At 39.0% G+C, this 17,500-nt stretch overlaps 1 protein-coding gene across 1 annotated transcript; it reads right to left on the bottom strand.

Moving 5' to 3' along the window:
- Window positions 1-3,868: 3,868 nt before the first annotated feature.
- On the bottom strand, window positions 3,869-4,255 carry LOC135102528 (variable charge X-linked protein 3B-like). Its single transcript, XM_064007809.1, has one exon. The coding sequence runs from the start codon at window positions 4,253-4,255 to the stop codon at window positions 3,869-3,871; it is 387 nt and encodes a 128-aa protein (XP_063863879.1).
- Window positions 4,256-17,500: the final 13,245 nt, after the last annotated feature.

The following is a 17,500-nucleotide window of genomic DNA, read 5'->3' as shown; positions in this document are numbered from 1 at the left end:
ACTTCCTGTCCGCCTTACTTGTTCTTGCTTGTTCGTACTTGCTCTAATTATCTTCATCTAACAACGTAAAGCGACACCCGTCCTTCATTTGAGGGAGGGTTTTATATAATGTTATTTTTTTTTTCTTTTGAGGTTAATGTCTTTAGGTGAATGTCAACAACACTTCTGGACAGCAGCAATTGACGTGAGGGCCACTGCGTCCTGGGCGTCTTGAGTTGATCCAGTACTACTTTTTTTTATTACGAAACCAATGCGATACATTTTTTTCTTTTGGTTATTATTTTCTTTGATTTTTTTTTTTTACTTTTTTCACTTATTGACACAATTTTTTGGGGGGATTTCATCTTTTATGTTACTTTTTTTCTTTTTTATTAACTCCTTGTTTTTTTGGCTTTTGATGTTTTAAATTGATTATTTTTTCCTCTTTTATATTTTATTTATTTATTTATTTTTTTATTTTTCTTTGCTCATATTTTTTTTCTTGTTTCTATTTTTGGTTTCATACTTTTAATTTTTATTTTCTTTACTTATTGACACTTCATTTATTTTATTTTATTTATTTATTTATTTATTTATTTATTTATATATATATTTTTTTATTTATTTATCTCTCAAGATCTTATCTTTCAGTACAAAAAACTCCGTCTCGATTCTGTTCACGCCTCCGACTCGCGTGTTCGTAAACGTTGCGGCGTTTCGCTGTGTTCACTTCGTGTCTTGGTAGTTTGAGTTGAAATTCGTGAATTCTTTCTTCATTTCTTGTTTTTTTTTTTTTTTTCTCTCTTTTTTTCTTATTGACACTTTATTTTTTTTTTTATTTGATTATTCTGTTTTTTTTTATAGTTTGTATTTTGTTCTTTATTTAATGACACATGTACGTTTTTCTTTTGCTTTCTATTTTTTGTTTTATAGTTTTCTGTCATCATTCACTGAGACCTTTTTTTCTTTTCTTTTTTTTTTTGTTCATTTTTTTTCTTTTTTGGTGTTTTGTATTATTCTTCCCTTTACTTACTGGCACATATACATTTTTATTTTTGTTTCTAATTTCATTTTTTTTACATGTATTTTTCTTTTGCGTTGTATTTTTTTCCGTTTTATTTGTTTTATATGATTTTTTTGTAATTTTGTTTTCCTTATTAGTTACATTTTTTACCTTGTGTTTTCTTCTTGTTTTTCTTTTCTTTTTTTATTTTTTATGTTCTGTTCTTTCTTTAATTATTCACAAATGTTTTTTTTTCTTTTGGTTTTAATTTTGTTCTCTTTATAATGTTTTGATTTTTTTGTATTTTTGTTTTATTATTGATGTTTCGTATTTTTTTCATGGTTTGTATCTATTTTTTTTTTTTACTTAATTGACGCATCATTTAATTATTCTGGTTTAATTTGTTTTTGTTTTGTTTTTTTGCTTTTATTGTTTTGTATTTTTGTACTTATTATTGGTTTTTATTTCTTATTTTTTCTTTTTCTTTGGTTTTCATATTTTATATTTTTCTTATGGTTTTTAATTTGTTTTAATTTTTTTTGTATTTTTGTCCATTTTTTGCATTTTTCTTTACTTATTGATATACTTTTCCTCCTCTTTTTCCTATTTTCCTATCTTGGATTTTTTCTATTTTTTTTTTATTTGTCTATAGATACTGGTTTTTCATGTTAATTTACCTTTTCCTTTTTGTTTTTAATGTTTTCCATTTTCCTTTCTTATTTATGTACTTTTCTGTTTTTTTTCTTTTTTGGATGTTATGATTTTTTCTTTCCTTAATTTATTGACTCATTGTTTTTGATTAGTTTTTATTTAGTTTTTTTTATATATTTTCTATATTTTTCTTTTACTGTCACGTCCTTTTTCTTTGGTTTTTATTTTGCTCTTGTTTTTCTTGTTTTTGGTGTTTTTCTTTTACATTTTCTTAATATGATGACATTTTTTTCTGGTGTTTACGTATTTTATTATTTATTTCTTTATTTCTTTATTTATTTTTATTTCATTTATATATATATATATATATATATATATATATATATATATATATATATATATATATATATATATATATATATATATATATATATACGAGTATACATATATATATATATATATATATATATATATATATATATATATATATATATATATATGTTCTGTCCCTCGGCCTTGGTGTCCCTGCCATCCTTGCCATCCTTGTTCTTGTTATTCTTGCCATCCTTGCCATTCTTGTTGTTCTTGTCATTCCTGTCATCCTTTTTGTTCTTGTCATTCTTGCTATCCTTGCCATTCTTGCCGCCTTTATCACCTTTGTCATTCTTGTTACTCTTTCCACTCTTGTTGCCTTTGGTATTCTTATCATTGTTGCCGTCCTTGCCACGCTTCCCACTGCCGCCCTTGTTGTCGCGAGCCGCGTCCTTCTAACTGTCGGGATGCAAGAGGTTCTTCAGCTCCCCGAGGGTGTCAGCCACGTCCTCAGGTGCTCCTGTCACAGTGCTGCACCCCTCAGCCTCGCCCTTCCCTGGGGGCACCACCCACAGGTCAAACCTGCGCTCCACCAGGGCACGGCAACCCTGCAGCAGGCGGTGATGCGTAGCGCCCACCAGAAAGCAACGCGTGGTCTTTGTCTGTGCCTGCTCCTGCTGTTGCTTTTCCTCTTCCTCTCACTCCTCGTCTGAACTGCCCTGCTCCCGCCACTCCCGGCGCCTGCGTCGCTGCCTGCCGTTGTAGCGGGCGGCGGGAGCTTGCTCTAGCTCAACGCCTCACGCCAGCTCGAGAAGTTCCTCGTGGGCGGCTTGTTCCTGCTGCTCCTCTCGCCTATGCTTTCTCCTCGCCAGTTTGGACTCGGTCTTCTGGCGCTGCCTTTCGCGCGCTCGCTGCTGCTTCTCTCGCTCCGCCCTGCCCGAGACGACCTTTCTCCTGGTGCTGGTGAGGCGGTCCACCACCGAGTCGTCCCGCTTGGCTACCACAATCTTGCGCACGTCCCTCTCGCTGACGAAGCCCACCTCGCCGGCCTTCATGTGGCGGGTCTTGCGCAGGTTGGAGCCCGGCGTGTACAGCACCGCCACGTTGGCCAGCTTGTTGCCCTGCGCGCTGTTGGCCTTGCACAGCTGTGCCGCGTCGTGCAGCAGGGTGCGGGTCACGTCACGCACGCCCTGGCCTGGCTCCAGCTGCAGGTACACCTGGGCTGAGGGCAGGTCGTCCACGTGAAAGAAGACGACGCGGTCTGTGGCCTGCGTCAGGAGGTGGTCGTTCTCGTGTTTGTCGGTGCCCATGACCAAGGTGGCGGGCGGGTCCACCACGGCACTGCGGAGGATGAGGACGGCGCCGCGCGGCCGCAGCTGCAGCTCAGGCGCGGCGGAAGGCGAGGCGGAGGGGGGAGCGGCGGCAATCTTGCTGTTGTTCTTGGCCTTGCCTCGGGAGGCCTTGCCCCTGCCTCGCAGGCCGCGGACACTCTTCCCAAGACGACTCCTCGGAGCCTGAGTCGTCAGCGACATCGTCGTCGAAATCCGAGTCGCTGGCGTCAGGCTCTTCCACTGCAGGCTGGGCCGCCCTGCTCTTGTCCCGCACAGGTTGTTCCACCACAGCTTCTTCCACCGTAGGTTCTTCTACCTCTTCTTCTTTTATTATATATTCTACTGCCTTTTGTTCTGCCATCAAATGTTCTTCGACTTCTTGTTCTTCCATCAGATGTTTTTCTACCTCTTGTTCTTCCATTAGATGTTCTTCAACCTCTTGTTTTTCTATCAGATGTTCTTCGACCTCTTGTTCTACCATCAGGTATTCTTCGGCCTCATGTTCTTCCATTAGATGTTCTTCAATCTCTTGTACTTCCATCAGATGTTCTTCGACCTCTTGTTCTTCCAACAGATGTTCTTCTAACTCTTGTTATTCCAGCAGATGTTCTTCGACCTCTTGTTCTTCCAACAGATGTTCTTCTAACTCTTGTTCTTCCAGCAGATGTTCCTCGATCTCTTGTTCTACCACCAAATATTTTTCGACCTCTTGTTCTTCCAACAGATGTTCTTCTAACTCTTGTTCTTCCAGCAGATGTTCCTCGATCTCTTGTTCTACCACCAAATATTTTTCGACCTCTTGTTCTTCCACCAGATATTCTTCTAGCTCTTGTTCTTCCATAAGATATTCTTCTACAACAATTTCGTGTGTAACAGGTTCCTCCACAATAGTTTCTCCTCTATCATTAGATTCTTGCACCATAAATTCTTCCTTAAGAGTTTCTTTCCCAAGATGTTTTTCCATAACAGTGTCTTCCATAGTGTCTTCGATTAGATTTTCTTTCATTAGATGTTCTTCGATCAGATGCTCTTCCATTTGATATTCTTCTATTAGATGTTCTTCCATTAGGTGTTCTTCCATAAGATGTTCTATAAGATGTTCTTCGATTAGATGTTCGTCCATAAAAATTTCTTCCATAAAATGTTCTTCCATAATAACTTCTTCCATAAGATATTCTTCCACTGGATGTTCTTCGACTAGATGTTCCTCCATTAAATGTTATTTTATAAGATGTTCTTTGATTAGATGCTCTTTCATTAGGTGTTCTTTCATAACAGTCTTTTCCATAAGATGTTCTTCCATAAGATGTTCTTCCATTAGGTGTTCTTTCATAACAGTTTCTTGCATTTGATGTTCTTTCACTTGATGTTCTTCATTAAGATGTTCTTCCATAACAGTTTCTTCCAATGCAGGCTTCTCCAGCACTGTCTGTGAGATTTCCCGGCGGGGGGCGCGGTGCCCACGCTTCTTGCGTCGGAACAGCCGCAGGAAGGCGTGGATGAAGGCGCAACATCCAGCCTTCCCGGGCGTCTTGTTGCGCTTCTACGACTACTACTGCTACTAGTAGTAGTAGTAGTAGTAGTAGTAGTAGTAGTAGTAATAGTAGTAGTAGTAGTAGTAGTAGTAGTTGTAGTAGTAATAGAAGTAGTAGTAGTAGTAATACAGTTGTGCAGCAAACTTGTCAACACTTAGAAACAAAGTACCGCCAAATTTTGTTTATTGATTTTGTGTTTTTAACACTGTTGAACTCCATATCCTAGCAGAAAACTATTAGATATGCGAGTAAACTGTAAAATTATCTTGTGGATAAACACTTACCGGTACCTCTCAGACAAACCTTAGTTCACTAAAATTAAGTAATGCAAATCTGACATCGAAGTATATAGTAACACAAATGCGCCTCAGAGATGTATGTTATCGCCTTTATTTTCTACTCTTTACGCTAGTGATTGTGTTATCAACCGTCATCAACCGTCAAAGTACTTCCATTATGAAATATGCCGACGATACTGCAATCACCCGTAAAATAAATAATGATAGCGCATATAGTTATTGAAAATACAAAGGTTGAGAGAGTGGGTAATTATTGACAACAAAATATCAAGTTCCGAAAACAATATCTGTACAGCAAATGTCACCAACGTATTCTTTATTTGAAACTTTAAAGAAAAGGATATTCATGTAGATAAGTCAGTATTGTCACTATTCTACAAAGAAGTGGTAGAATCAATTATTCGCTTTTCAATGATTCATTGGTTTGGAAAACAAAATTGTAAAGATAAGAGTAAACTAAAGAAAATTCTAAGGAACGCTGTCAGGTTTAATGAAGAAACAGTACAATTGAAGGAACTATATAGTTGGAAATCAACAAAATTTTAAGCGATCCCGAACACAGTTTCCATGATAACTACGTTGTCATCAGGTCGGGTAGGATAGTAGCTTTACCAAAGAATAGTGTAAATCTCTTATTCTATGGATGAACTCGGTGGACAAAGCAAATTTCATGTTGTACCATGTACGATGTGGCAATAAAGCTATCTATCTCCACACTTCGTAGTTCACTCCATCGCTGCCTGACGTATAGAAGCTGACAATATCCTTTCCAAGCATTTGTCTTGCGCTTCATCCCTTATTATATTCCATTCATCTCTTGCCTCTCTCTTCATTATTCTAATATAAGTTACCTTTGGTCTTCCTCACCTTCTTGACCTTTCAGGTATCAAGTCAACTGCTTGGCCCTGAACGTAATGTGTGTCCCAACCAACGCCATTTTCTTTCTATCATGAATTGGTCCATTCGAGGGTTTGTTGTGGTGTCTCTGATAGTTATGAACTGTCTTGCCACCTTATTTCCATAATCCGCCTTAGAGCTCTATTCTCAAACGTTAATAACTTTACGGAAATTGTTTCATTGTTGTATCATATCCATATAGGACCACAAATCTCACTTAGCTGGTATAAAGATGGATTTTAGTGTGTAATCTCAACCTGTTAGACTTCCATATTTTATGAAGTCTAGTTTGGTGCTCCTTTTAAAGCCTAGTTTCAAACTCTTTCTCTAGAGAGCCATTTTTACTTAACATGGTTCCGAGATATCTGAAGTCTTGACATATTTCAATTTCCTCTCTATTAATTATTCATTGTACATAACTTCTGTTTACCTTTTATTAAATAACTTTTGGAGGTTCTTTTCTGTGTGAGATAACATAACTGCATCATTGCATATTCAAGATGACAAAGTTCATTCCATTCCCTTTATTTTCGTCTGTTAATTTTAAGATGTAATCCATAGAAATGGTGACAGCACATTTACCTGGAGTACTCCACTCTTCATAACAAATTCTTCTCTAAGCATCTGTCAACTTTAACTTCATATCTGCTCTTATAATGAATAGATTTTGAAATATAAATATACTTTCAGCTACTCTATAATGCTGTAAAGTTTTTCACAAACTTTCTGTATGTCAAATGTCAATGTTTTTGTGTCAAAAACCGCTTCATAATCTATAAATGCTAGGATAAGTGGTTTTCTAAATTCATTGCTCGGTTGTAAAATGTGTCGTATCACGCAAATCTGATTACAGCTTTTTCTACTTTTTCTGAAACGTGCGTATTCGTATTGTTCTCCGAAACTGTGCTTGCACCTTGCCTAGTCAAAATTTTCCAACTCTGTCTCTCAACCTCTACCTTTCCTTCTTGCTACAAGTTTGTCTACATTCAGTCTGTTCCTAAAAATTATGACGGTTTTCATCCCTCAGATTACCGTCGTATTGTTTTAGGTTCTTGCCTCTTTAAATGTTTTTTTTAATCCATCGTCAACAGGAAGATTCTTAAACATCTACCACTTCGAAACCTTCTATCTGATCGCTAGTATGGGTTCCTTCCAGGACACTTTCCTTACTGAGCTTTGGTGATCCTCTTTTAGGGATTCTGGTGAAACTGTTGCTGTTGCCTTAGACATACCAAAAGCTTATGATATAGTCTTACACAAAGCTTTGATTTCCAAACTACCCTCCTACGGTTTCTATCTTTCTCGCTATATCTTCTCTCTATATGGAGTATGATTTACATGTATAGGGTAGGGGGGGGGATTCCACTTATACCGTTTTAGACAGGGTGGAACAAAAAGCATACAACGTATGCTATGTCTTCCCACTACATTTTCTTATCCCTCATTGTCACCCAAAGCTCTCCATTCATATCACAAATGCATATTTTAATGTGTCTTTGAGGGATTCAATCGTATACATCTTGCTGTCTTACCTTGTCTTATCTCCTCTTCCTCCTCCTCCCCCATGCCTCGTTAAATCTCTGCACACTCAGTGTTAGCGTGACTTTTATTATGAAGTTTTAGAGAGTTGGGAATAAATGATCACGATTAATCTCTAGTGGCGAGCTGACCTCCTCCTGCCAGTGACCCACTCACTCCCTCACCCACCGCACACTCCCCACCCACTCTCGCTCTCACCTCTCTCTCTCTCTCTCTCTCTCTCTCTCTCTCTCTCTCTCTCTCTCTCTCTCTCTCTCTCTCTCTCTCTCTCTCTCTCTCTCTCTCTCTCTCTCTCTCTCCATCGCACGAGATATGACAGGAGTTTGTTGGACAGACTGACAGACAGGCAGACACTGCAAAGGAAAAGAAAGGAGTAACTGACGTTTTGAGTTTATTCCTAAAGACAAACGTTACATGGATTACTGAAGTAAACACAAGGGCAGACATATTTGCCTCAGTGTGAATATCAACAAAGACTTCAAGAACATTCTGACGTCATGGCCTCCACTTCCTGTCCGCCTTACTTGTTCTTGCTTGTTCGTACTTGCTCTTATTATCTTCATCTAACAACGTAAAGCGACATCCGTACTTCGTTTGCTTTAGGGTTTGTTATATTGTTATTTTTTTTCTTTTGAGGTTTTTTATTCCTTTCTTTATTCTTTTTTTTTTTTTATGTGAATGTCAGCACCTCCTTTGGACAGCAACAATTGAGGTGACGGTCACTGCGTTCTCGGCGTCTTGTCTTGATCAGTACTAATTTCGGAATTAAGAAACCAGAGCGCCACATACTTTTTTTTTTTTATTTTCGTTTTGTTATTATTATTTTTATTTTTTTCTTGATTTATTGACACTTTTCTGTTTTCATTCTCTGTTAATTTTTTTCATATATTTTCATCTTGTTTTTGACTTTTGATGTTTTTTTTCCATTTTTTTGTTGTTTTCTGTTTTTTTTTTTTTGGTTCACATTTTTTTCTGTTTCTATTTTTATTGTTTTTATGCTTTTTATTTATTTATTTATTTTTCAAGACTATTACTCGTGCACCTCCCAGTGTATATCGTTGTGGAAACCCATGCGTGTGGCTATTCTGTGGCTGCTCTCTACGTCTCAGAAAGACGTAACTTGTTCTAGACCCTACTCATTCGGTTGTGTTGTGCGTGCGTGGCGGGTATTTTGTGAACGGGCATTTTTCCCCTCTCTTTTGTTGAAGTCGAGTGTCTTGTGTGTTTAAATGTTACTGGCTTTGTTGTGTATGGCCGTCTGTCGTCCTTCGCCAGAGGATAGGTTTGTGTTCTGTTATCTATTTTCTCTTCAGGCTCGCGAATTTTAAGGGGGTTGAGCTTGTCTTTGGAGAGACTGAAAACAATCTGAACTCGGGCCAGACAGGTATAATATCCTGTTGGGCAGTGGGTAGATACCTGTTGCGAGAGATTTTGTCCACGTGGTATTATAGCTTCGTGTTTGTGGCGTCTTTTCTGTCTCTCTCTCCCTGGTACGTGGCTTGGCGAGTCCTATCTCAGCAAGTGTGAGAAGTTGGTGTATTTTTTATTTATTTATTTTTTTTTTTATTTATATATTTATTTATTTATTTATTTCATTTTATTTATTTATTTTTATTTATTTTTTTTTTCGTGTATGCTGAGACAGGGTGGCGACCCGACCTCTGAGGCTCTAACTGTGTGTGAATTGGCTTAGGCTCACGTGGTAATTTTCCCCATATTAGGCTGCAAGGGTGGCAGCCTAATGAAAGTTAACTTGCATCAGATCAGCTGAGAGAGAGGCTGGGATATGGTCGTAACAATATATATATATATATATATATATATATATATATATATATATATATATATATATATATATATATATATATATATATATATATATATATATATATATATATAGTAGAGTTGAACACAGAAAACATCCAGAGTTTTTTTCTTCACTTTATTACTTGCAACGTTTCACCTTCACAGGAGGCATCTTCTGGCTAAAATATATAATTATGTTTAGGACAGTATTATTGCCAAGTATTGCCAAGCTGTTAGTTAGTTTCCAATATGTGTTTCTGAAACACGCTGGTGTTTCCACTTTAATTTCAACATTAAGATCTTGTTACTTAATTGTCGGATTAAGAAAGCTTGCTAGGGTAGTCTGTAGAGAGTGTATGATTTGTTGTAGACATCACTCACAAGCTTGCCGTCAGCCTGTAGCTCCTCTCCCAGGACTAAGAATTAACTCTGCTTCTCCTTTCACTGTGACAGGTGTAGATTATGCTGGACCACTGTTTTGTGTTGATTTTCCATGCAAGAAGCTGTACATTTTGTTATTCACTTGTGGAGTTGTCCGTGCAGTACAGTTAGAGTTGACTAACTCTATGTCTTATGATGATTGCTTGCTTGCCTTTCGTAGGTTTTCTGCCAGAAGAGACCTTCCATCAGTTATTTACTCTGACAATGCCAAGACTTTTATTAGTATGTCTAAACAAATGCATCAGTTCTTTGGCACCCTTGCTCCCCAGTGGAAGTTTGCTGTACCCCATGCTCCATGATGGGGAGGTTGGTGGGAAAGATTAGTTCGATCTGTTAAATTAGCTCTGAGAAAGACTCTTGGTATAAAATGTTTAACAAGATGTGAGCTAGAGACTACCTTACATGAAACTGAGTCATGTGTAAATTCCAGACCCTTAACTTTTGCCACAGATGATCCTAATTCTGTAAGCCCTTTAACACCTCATTTTTTAATTGGGCCCACTGCTGGATTTCATAGAGAGCTTAAAGGTGATTGCCAGGTTCCTGAAATGTCACATAAGGACCTATGTGAGCGAGAAAGCCTGAGACAACAACTTGATAAGTTTTGGAGTGTGTGGGTGTCTGACTATTTATTGAATTTACCCCCAATCATTACAGGTTTCATACCGAGATGTAAACTGGAGAAGGGATCTGTTGTGCTGGTTCGGGAAGATAATTCTCCTCGTTTGCAATGGCCCCTTGGAGTGATTGTTGAGCTATTCCCTGGGAAGGATGGAATAATTCGTAGTGTGAAAGTTAAGACTGCAAAGGGAGTAATTAGTAGGCCAGTGCAAAAACTGCATAACTTGGAGCTTTCATCTGCAGGGGAGGATGCTACAACAGATGAAGCTCATAGTCCCTTACCACCAACAGATGCCTTCCCAGCATATGCTCAAGGTTCTGATGAGGCTCACTCCATGACACCGTCGTCAACTTATGTGTCTAGAACAGGACGAACTGTAAAGCCTCCTCAGAGGCTGAATATGAGAGATTTGAGGGTTTGAGATGTATTGTAGATTTAGGTTGATGAGCAGTATTGTCCCTTTGGGTATTGTTTATTGTTTTATTGTATCATTTGCTTCCCAGGGTGAGGGTTGAGTTGTCTCTTAGTGAGACATTTGTATTTATACATCATGATGCCATATGATCATGTTGTTGAGAGTAAGGATAGGAGTTATTAAAAGTACTCCTATGATGGGGAGATGTTGGCGCCAGGGGTTTGAATGATGTTGACGCCAGGGGTTTAATCTTGGTTCACTCGGTTTGTGAGGAAGAATGGGATTACCAAGATTATTTGTATTGAGACTTTAAAGGGTGTTGATATTTGATTTATTATTATATATGAATTTACATTAATTTGGGTATAAATTATATGTTTGTTCATAGGTCGGTGCACAAATAAGCTGTGCCTGACACGTCATTGTTGCCTGCGGGTTTGCCACGTCGGCAGGCGAAAAAGATGTTTGGTTTCACCGCTGTTATTAAACTCAGTACACCAGGAGACTCGAGCTGTTTGATAGCCCCCATGTGTTGCTCCACCTCGCGAGTTATTTTCACCGGTTTCTCCTCCTATGGGACTTGTGTAGGAGGAACAGGAAATAAGAGCAAATATAATAACCAATAAGGGGCACAATAATTAAAGATAAAAATAAAAAAGCCGACATATGTATGACGGTGGGTCACATTGTTAACTGAAAAATTAATAAATAAACGGCAAAGACAATGTATGGAGCAATAGTGATATATGGTGGAAAACTGAGTAAGCAAAAAAAACCTGGTGTGCACTCGCTGGTACAAACCAAATCACCCTGAAGTGTATTATTTTATTGAGATACTTTTCGAATGTATTTTACAACATTCATCCTCATACTGAATGATGTAAATGCCAATACTAATATGATTTTATGGATTGATGAGTCTCTTACATGTAAGCCACAGTATGTCGACTTTCTTAAAGCAAAATCGTGTCATTATTAATGACATGAACGTTCTGTAAGGATGTACTATGTGACTTACTTTGCTTATAATCGATTGCCGTTGCCCAAGGTGACTACAATCCCGCTTTTAGGAGGGACAGTCCCGCTTTTTCAACGTCTGTTCCACTTGTAGCAAAAGATCCCGATTTTTTAAATTTTGTCCCGCTTTTTCGTGGTCGTCCCACTTCAGATGCAAAACTCATCGATTCCAGCATGTTATCACTAAGTGTTATGCGGTGACCGTATCTTAAGATCACTTATGATATCGTTTAAGTTTTATTTCTTTCTAACTCGCCTGAAATACGTATTGCAAACAAGCTGAGGTCATTACACTCAGTTCACGCAGGGCTCTCAAAGGTGTGTGTGTGTGTGTGTGTGTGTGTGTGTGTTTATATATATATATATATATATATATATATATATATATATATATATATATATATATATATATATATATATATATATATATATATATATATATATATATATATATATATATATTATTTTATTTTTTTTTTTTAACGGTGTAAAGATTTTTTTTCTTGAAAAATCTGAAAATAAATTGTTATAGATTTTAGCAGTGTACTGCCTCCTCGTTTATCGTTCATTAATGGAGTGCCAGTACATAGAAGTTGTACGTGAGTATGAATATCTTGGCATAGTTCTAGATGGTGATTTCTTTTTCAATAAAACAAATAAATTCAATACACAAAAAGCTGAAGTATAGAATCCAGTAAACCTAGAATAGGCACTGGAATTAATGGTTTATTTTATTCAGCGGTAATACATTAGGTCATGGTATGGAACATACAATGCTTCTCTATGAAAAGGTAAATTGAAAAAAAAACAATATCAAGGACTGCATAAAACTTAGTGTACGAAATTCAGTTTGTTTGTCAGAGATATTGAAATCGTATGTTTTACGGAAATATGAATAAATTATTGGAATCACAGTCAACAAATGTTATTTTGTGGAAGAAAAGTTAAATCACTGAAACGCTGAAAACACTTAACCTAACTCAACCTAACCTAACCAAACCTAACCTTAACTAACCAAACTAACCTAACCTAACCTGATAATAGACGAGGAGGGACATACGTCATTGAGTTGCAGCTTAGGTGATGAAATAGGAGAGAACATTCAGCCACCACATGAGGAAAAATGTCATTCCAAAAGTGCCGAGAATGTAAGAGAGTCATTCACAGTATACTTTTGTTCAGTTTGAGCAGTGCCCTGGCAAAACTACGAGAGAGAGAGAGAGAGAGAGAGAGAGAGAGAGAGAGAGAGAGAGAGAGAGAGAGAGAGAGAGAGAGAGTATAGTGTATGGAGATCATCTTACCAGAAAGTCCAATCTTTTCGCTTATTCTTCTCCACTGTTCTGCTACAAATGCCACTATGTCACTATGTTTATTGTTTGATGCATCTCAAATACAGGGTGTGAGGGGTACTTCACTTATCAGTTGTTTTACATCCATGTTTGGGCATCAGTTCTCTCGTTGGCTTGTATGTGAGTACTACTGAGGCAGGAGTTGCTATAGCAACTCCAACACCTTCCCTGCCCTCCTTTTAGGAGGGTTCACACTTCGCAATTCGCTGCTGAATTGCCAGCCGCCGCAGGCCGTGTTGGCCCGCCTGCTGGACTTTTGGTACCTGGCTGCTGGAACTGCCAGCCGCACCAAGACCGAGAGGTTGGTCTTGTCCAGCCGCGCGCTGCTTTGTTTACATCGTGTCCTCGGGAAAAGTTGGGGAAGATGTGGTGTCCGGAGGCAGAAAAGTTAATGCTGGAGGTAGTGAGGGACAAACGTCATCTTTGGGACCCGAGACACGCTATATATATATATATATATATATATATATATATATATATATATATATATATATATATATATATATATATATATATATATATATATATATATATATATATATATATATATATAGGTGTAATTGCTGCAGATGGAGCCGGGTTCATAATACGAGTAATTACCGATCCCTCTTCCTTACCTGTTGCTACGTAACTCAGCATAAGTGTCAGACGCTCACCAGGTGTCACTGGATCCCTCATGTGGTTATCTTCCTTCTTGATAAGGGGAGTCACAAGCTGCAGGAGACCATGGTACTGCTCCCTGTTGAGGCGTATCCACTGTCTCATGATGATGTTTGGGTCTTGCACGCTCAGCTCAAGCAAAAGAGTGTGGCAGACACTCCTTTCTTCTCTTTTATTCAGCCAGGGACCTGTCCACAGGCGTTTTCTTTACCGTTTTGGCTTCAGATATACCAAAAGAAATGCAATTATCACTTAGGCATCGTCGCTGGAGGAAGATATCTTGCTGAGTTGCTGTTAGTTTATATTCATTTCCCGCCAACCAGCCGCACCTTTTCAGCCGCCTGTGTGAAAGTACATCCAACTGGGAGGATGTATTGCCAGGTATTGCCAGCTTGTGGGGGGTGGCAATTCAACAGCGAATTGCCAAGCGTGAACCCGTCTTTACCCACACTCCCGTAACCACACATCAGTTGATTTTCTAGACAGTGAGTTCAAGGTCATGACTGACAAATTCATCACCAAAGCTCTTTATACATGCTACCCATGAAACTCGATGATGAGAGTGTTAAGCCAGTATGTGATGAGAAAGGAAAGACTGATTGTTGTAGTATGTCAAAACATGATGATGTATTGTAAAACAATTATGTGAGAGATACAATAGAGGCAGTTTTGCTAAGAAAGAAGGCAAGCAAGTAGCCTGGCAACACATCAACCCTTGGTGAACGAAAACCACCGTCGGCGCTTACGAGAAGTGAGGTGAAAATATTACAAAGAGCCTTGTGGTTCGTGTATGTGACAGTTTAAAAAAAAATGGCTTATACCACCGTGTTTAGGAGACTTTTATTTACAAGAAGAAATAGTTTATTATAGCGTTCATACCATACCCACGGAATATGGTAGACATAAGTAAAATGTGTTATAAACATTTCAGAGCGATGTTTTGATTTCAACTCGACGTAATTTCTTTATTTAGCGAGTATATCTGAGTTCCGGAATTACTGCCGAGTATAGCGGTGACAACCAAAATGCCCTATCAAGTTTCTAAGGTGAGATACAAGACACAACAGATAATATAGAAACATCTCTGTGATGTCGCTCATTCCTATAAGAAATTCTTTGACTACTTAACTTCTAAAGTGGAGCACATTCTGACCCCCTTCCCTTTTGCAGAGATCTCCATTCTTGGAGACTTCAGTGTTCACCACCAGCTTTGGCTTTCTTCTCCCTTCACTGACCACCCTGGTGAACTAGCCTTCAACTTTGCTATCCTCCACGAAGTAGAGCAACTGGTGCTACACTCTATTCGTATTCCTGACAGTCTCGAGAGATACGCCCAACATTCTTGACCTTTTCCTCACCTCTAATCCTGCTTATGCTGTTACCCTCTCTTCTCCGTTGGGCTCCTCCAATCACAAACTCATATCTGTATCTTGTCCTATCGATCCAATCCTTCCTCAGGATCCCCCTAAGCGGAGGTGCCTCTGGCGTTTTGCCCCTGCTAGTTGGGGATACCTGAGGAGGTATTTTGCTGATTTTCCTTGGAATGACTACTGCTTCTGTGTCAGAGACCCGTCTTTGTGTGCCGAGCGCATAACAGAGGTGATAGTGTCTGGCATGGAGGCGTACATTCCTCACTCTTTTTCTCGACCTAAACTTTCCAAACCTTGGGTTAACACAGCTTGTTCTCGTGCTGTACATGATAGAGAGGTGGCCCACAAAAGGTATTTAAACCTTCCATCACCAGAATCTCAGGCACTTTATATTTCTGTCCGAAACCATGCCACGTCTGTTCCCCAACTGGCCAAAAACTCATTCATTAACAGAAAGTGTCAAAATCTTTCAAGATCTAACTCCCCTCGTGACTTCTAGCGTCTAGCCAGAAATATCTCCAGTAACTTTGCTTCTTCTTCTTTTCCTCCTTTATTTCAACCAGATGGCACCAATCCTATCACATCTATTTCTAAAGCTGAACTCTTTGCTCAAACCTTTGCTAAAAACTCTACCTTGGACGATTCTGGGCTTGTTCCTCCCTCTCCTCCACCCTCTGACTACTTCATGCTACCTATTAAAATTCTTCGCTATGACGTTTTCCATGCCCTCGCTGGCCTAAACCCTTGGAAGGCTTATGGACCTGATGGGGTCCCTCCTATTGTTCTCCGAAACTGTGCCTCCGTGCTTTCACCTTGCCTAGTCAAACTCTTTCAGCTGTCTGTCAACATCTATCTTTCCTTCTTGCTGGAAGTTTGCCTACATTCAGCCTGTCCCTAAAAAGGGTGACCGTTCTAATCCCTCAAACTACCGTCCTATTGTTTTAATTTCCTGCCTGTCTAAAGTTTTTTAATCTATCCTCAACAGGAAGATTCTTAAACATCTATCACTTCACAACCTTCTATCTGATCGCCAGTATGGGTTCCGTCAAGGCCGCTCCGCTGGTGATCTGGGTTTCCTTACTGAGTCTTGGTAATTCTCTTTTAGAGATTTTGGTGAAACTTCTGCTGTTACCTTGGACATATCAAAAGCTTTTGATAGAGTCTGACACAAAGCTTTGATTTCCAAACTACCCTCATACGGCTTCTATCCTTCTCTCTGTAACTTCATTTCAAGTTTCCTTTCTGATTGTTCTATTGCTGCTGTAGTAGACAGTCACTGCTCTTCTCCTAAATCTGTTAACAGTGGTGTTCCTCAGGGTTCTGTCCTGTCACCCACCCTCTTCTTATTATTCATTAATAATCTTCTAAACCAAGCTTCTTGTCCTATCCACTCCTACGCTGGTGATACCACCCTGCACTTTTCCGCGTCTTTTCATAGACGTCCAACCCTTCAGGAAGTAAATATTTCACGGAGAGAAGCCACAGAACGCTTGACTTCTGATCTTTCTAAAATTTCTGATTGGGCCAAAGCAAACTTGGTATTGTTCAATGCCTCAAAAACTCAATTCCTTCATCAATCAACTCGACACAACCTTCCAGACAACTATCCCCTCTTCTTCAATGACACTCAACTGTCCCCCTCTTCTATACTGAACATCCTCGGTCTGTCCTTTACTTATAATCTAAACTGGAAAATTCACATCTCATTTCTAGCTAAAACAGCTTTTATGAAGTTAGGTGTTCTAAGACGTCTCCGCTAGTTTTTCTCACCCCCCCTCCCAGCTGCTAACTGTACAAGGGCCTTATTCATTCCACTCATACTGCTCTTCTAGACTGGGTGGAATCAAAAGCTTTTCGTCTCATCAACTCCTCTCCTCTAACTGACGGTCTTCAGCCTCTCTCTCATCGCCGCAATGTTGCATCTCTAGCTGTCTTCTACCGCTATTTTCATGCTAACTGCTCTTCTGATCTTGCTAACTGCATGCTTCCCCTCCTCCCGCGGCCTCGCTGCACAAGACTTTCTTCTTTCTCTCACCCCTATTCTTTCCACCTCTCTAATGCAATCATTCGTCCCTTTCTCTGGTAAACTCTGGAATTTCCTGCCTGCTTCTGTATTCCCACCTTCCTATGACTTGAATTCCTTCAAAAGGGAGATTTCAAGACACTTATCCTTCAATTTTTGACTACCACTTTGGACCCTTTTATGGGATTGGCATCTCAGTGGGCATTTTGTTTTATATTGAATTTTTGTTGTCCTTGGCCAGTGTCCCTCCT

The sequence above is a fragment of the Scylla paramamosain genome, chromosome 8 (genome assembly GCF_035594125.1).
Source record: "Scylla paramamosain isolate STU-SP2022 chromosome 8, ASM3559412v1, whole genome shotgun sequence".
Classification (NCBI taxonomy): Eukaryota; Metazoa; Arthropoda; class Malacostraca; order Decapoda; family Portunidae; genus Scylla; species Scylla paramamosain.
The sequence above is the reverse complement of the archived record's forward strand: the minus strand, read 5'-3'. Positions and strand labels throughout refer to the sequence as shown.

Excerpts from the sequence above, each read along its gene's own strand:
- LOC135102528 (XM_064007809.1), bottom strand. The coding sequence starts at position 4,255 with ATGGAAGACACTGTTATGGAAAAACATCTTGGGAAAGAAACTCTTAAG.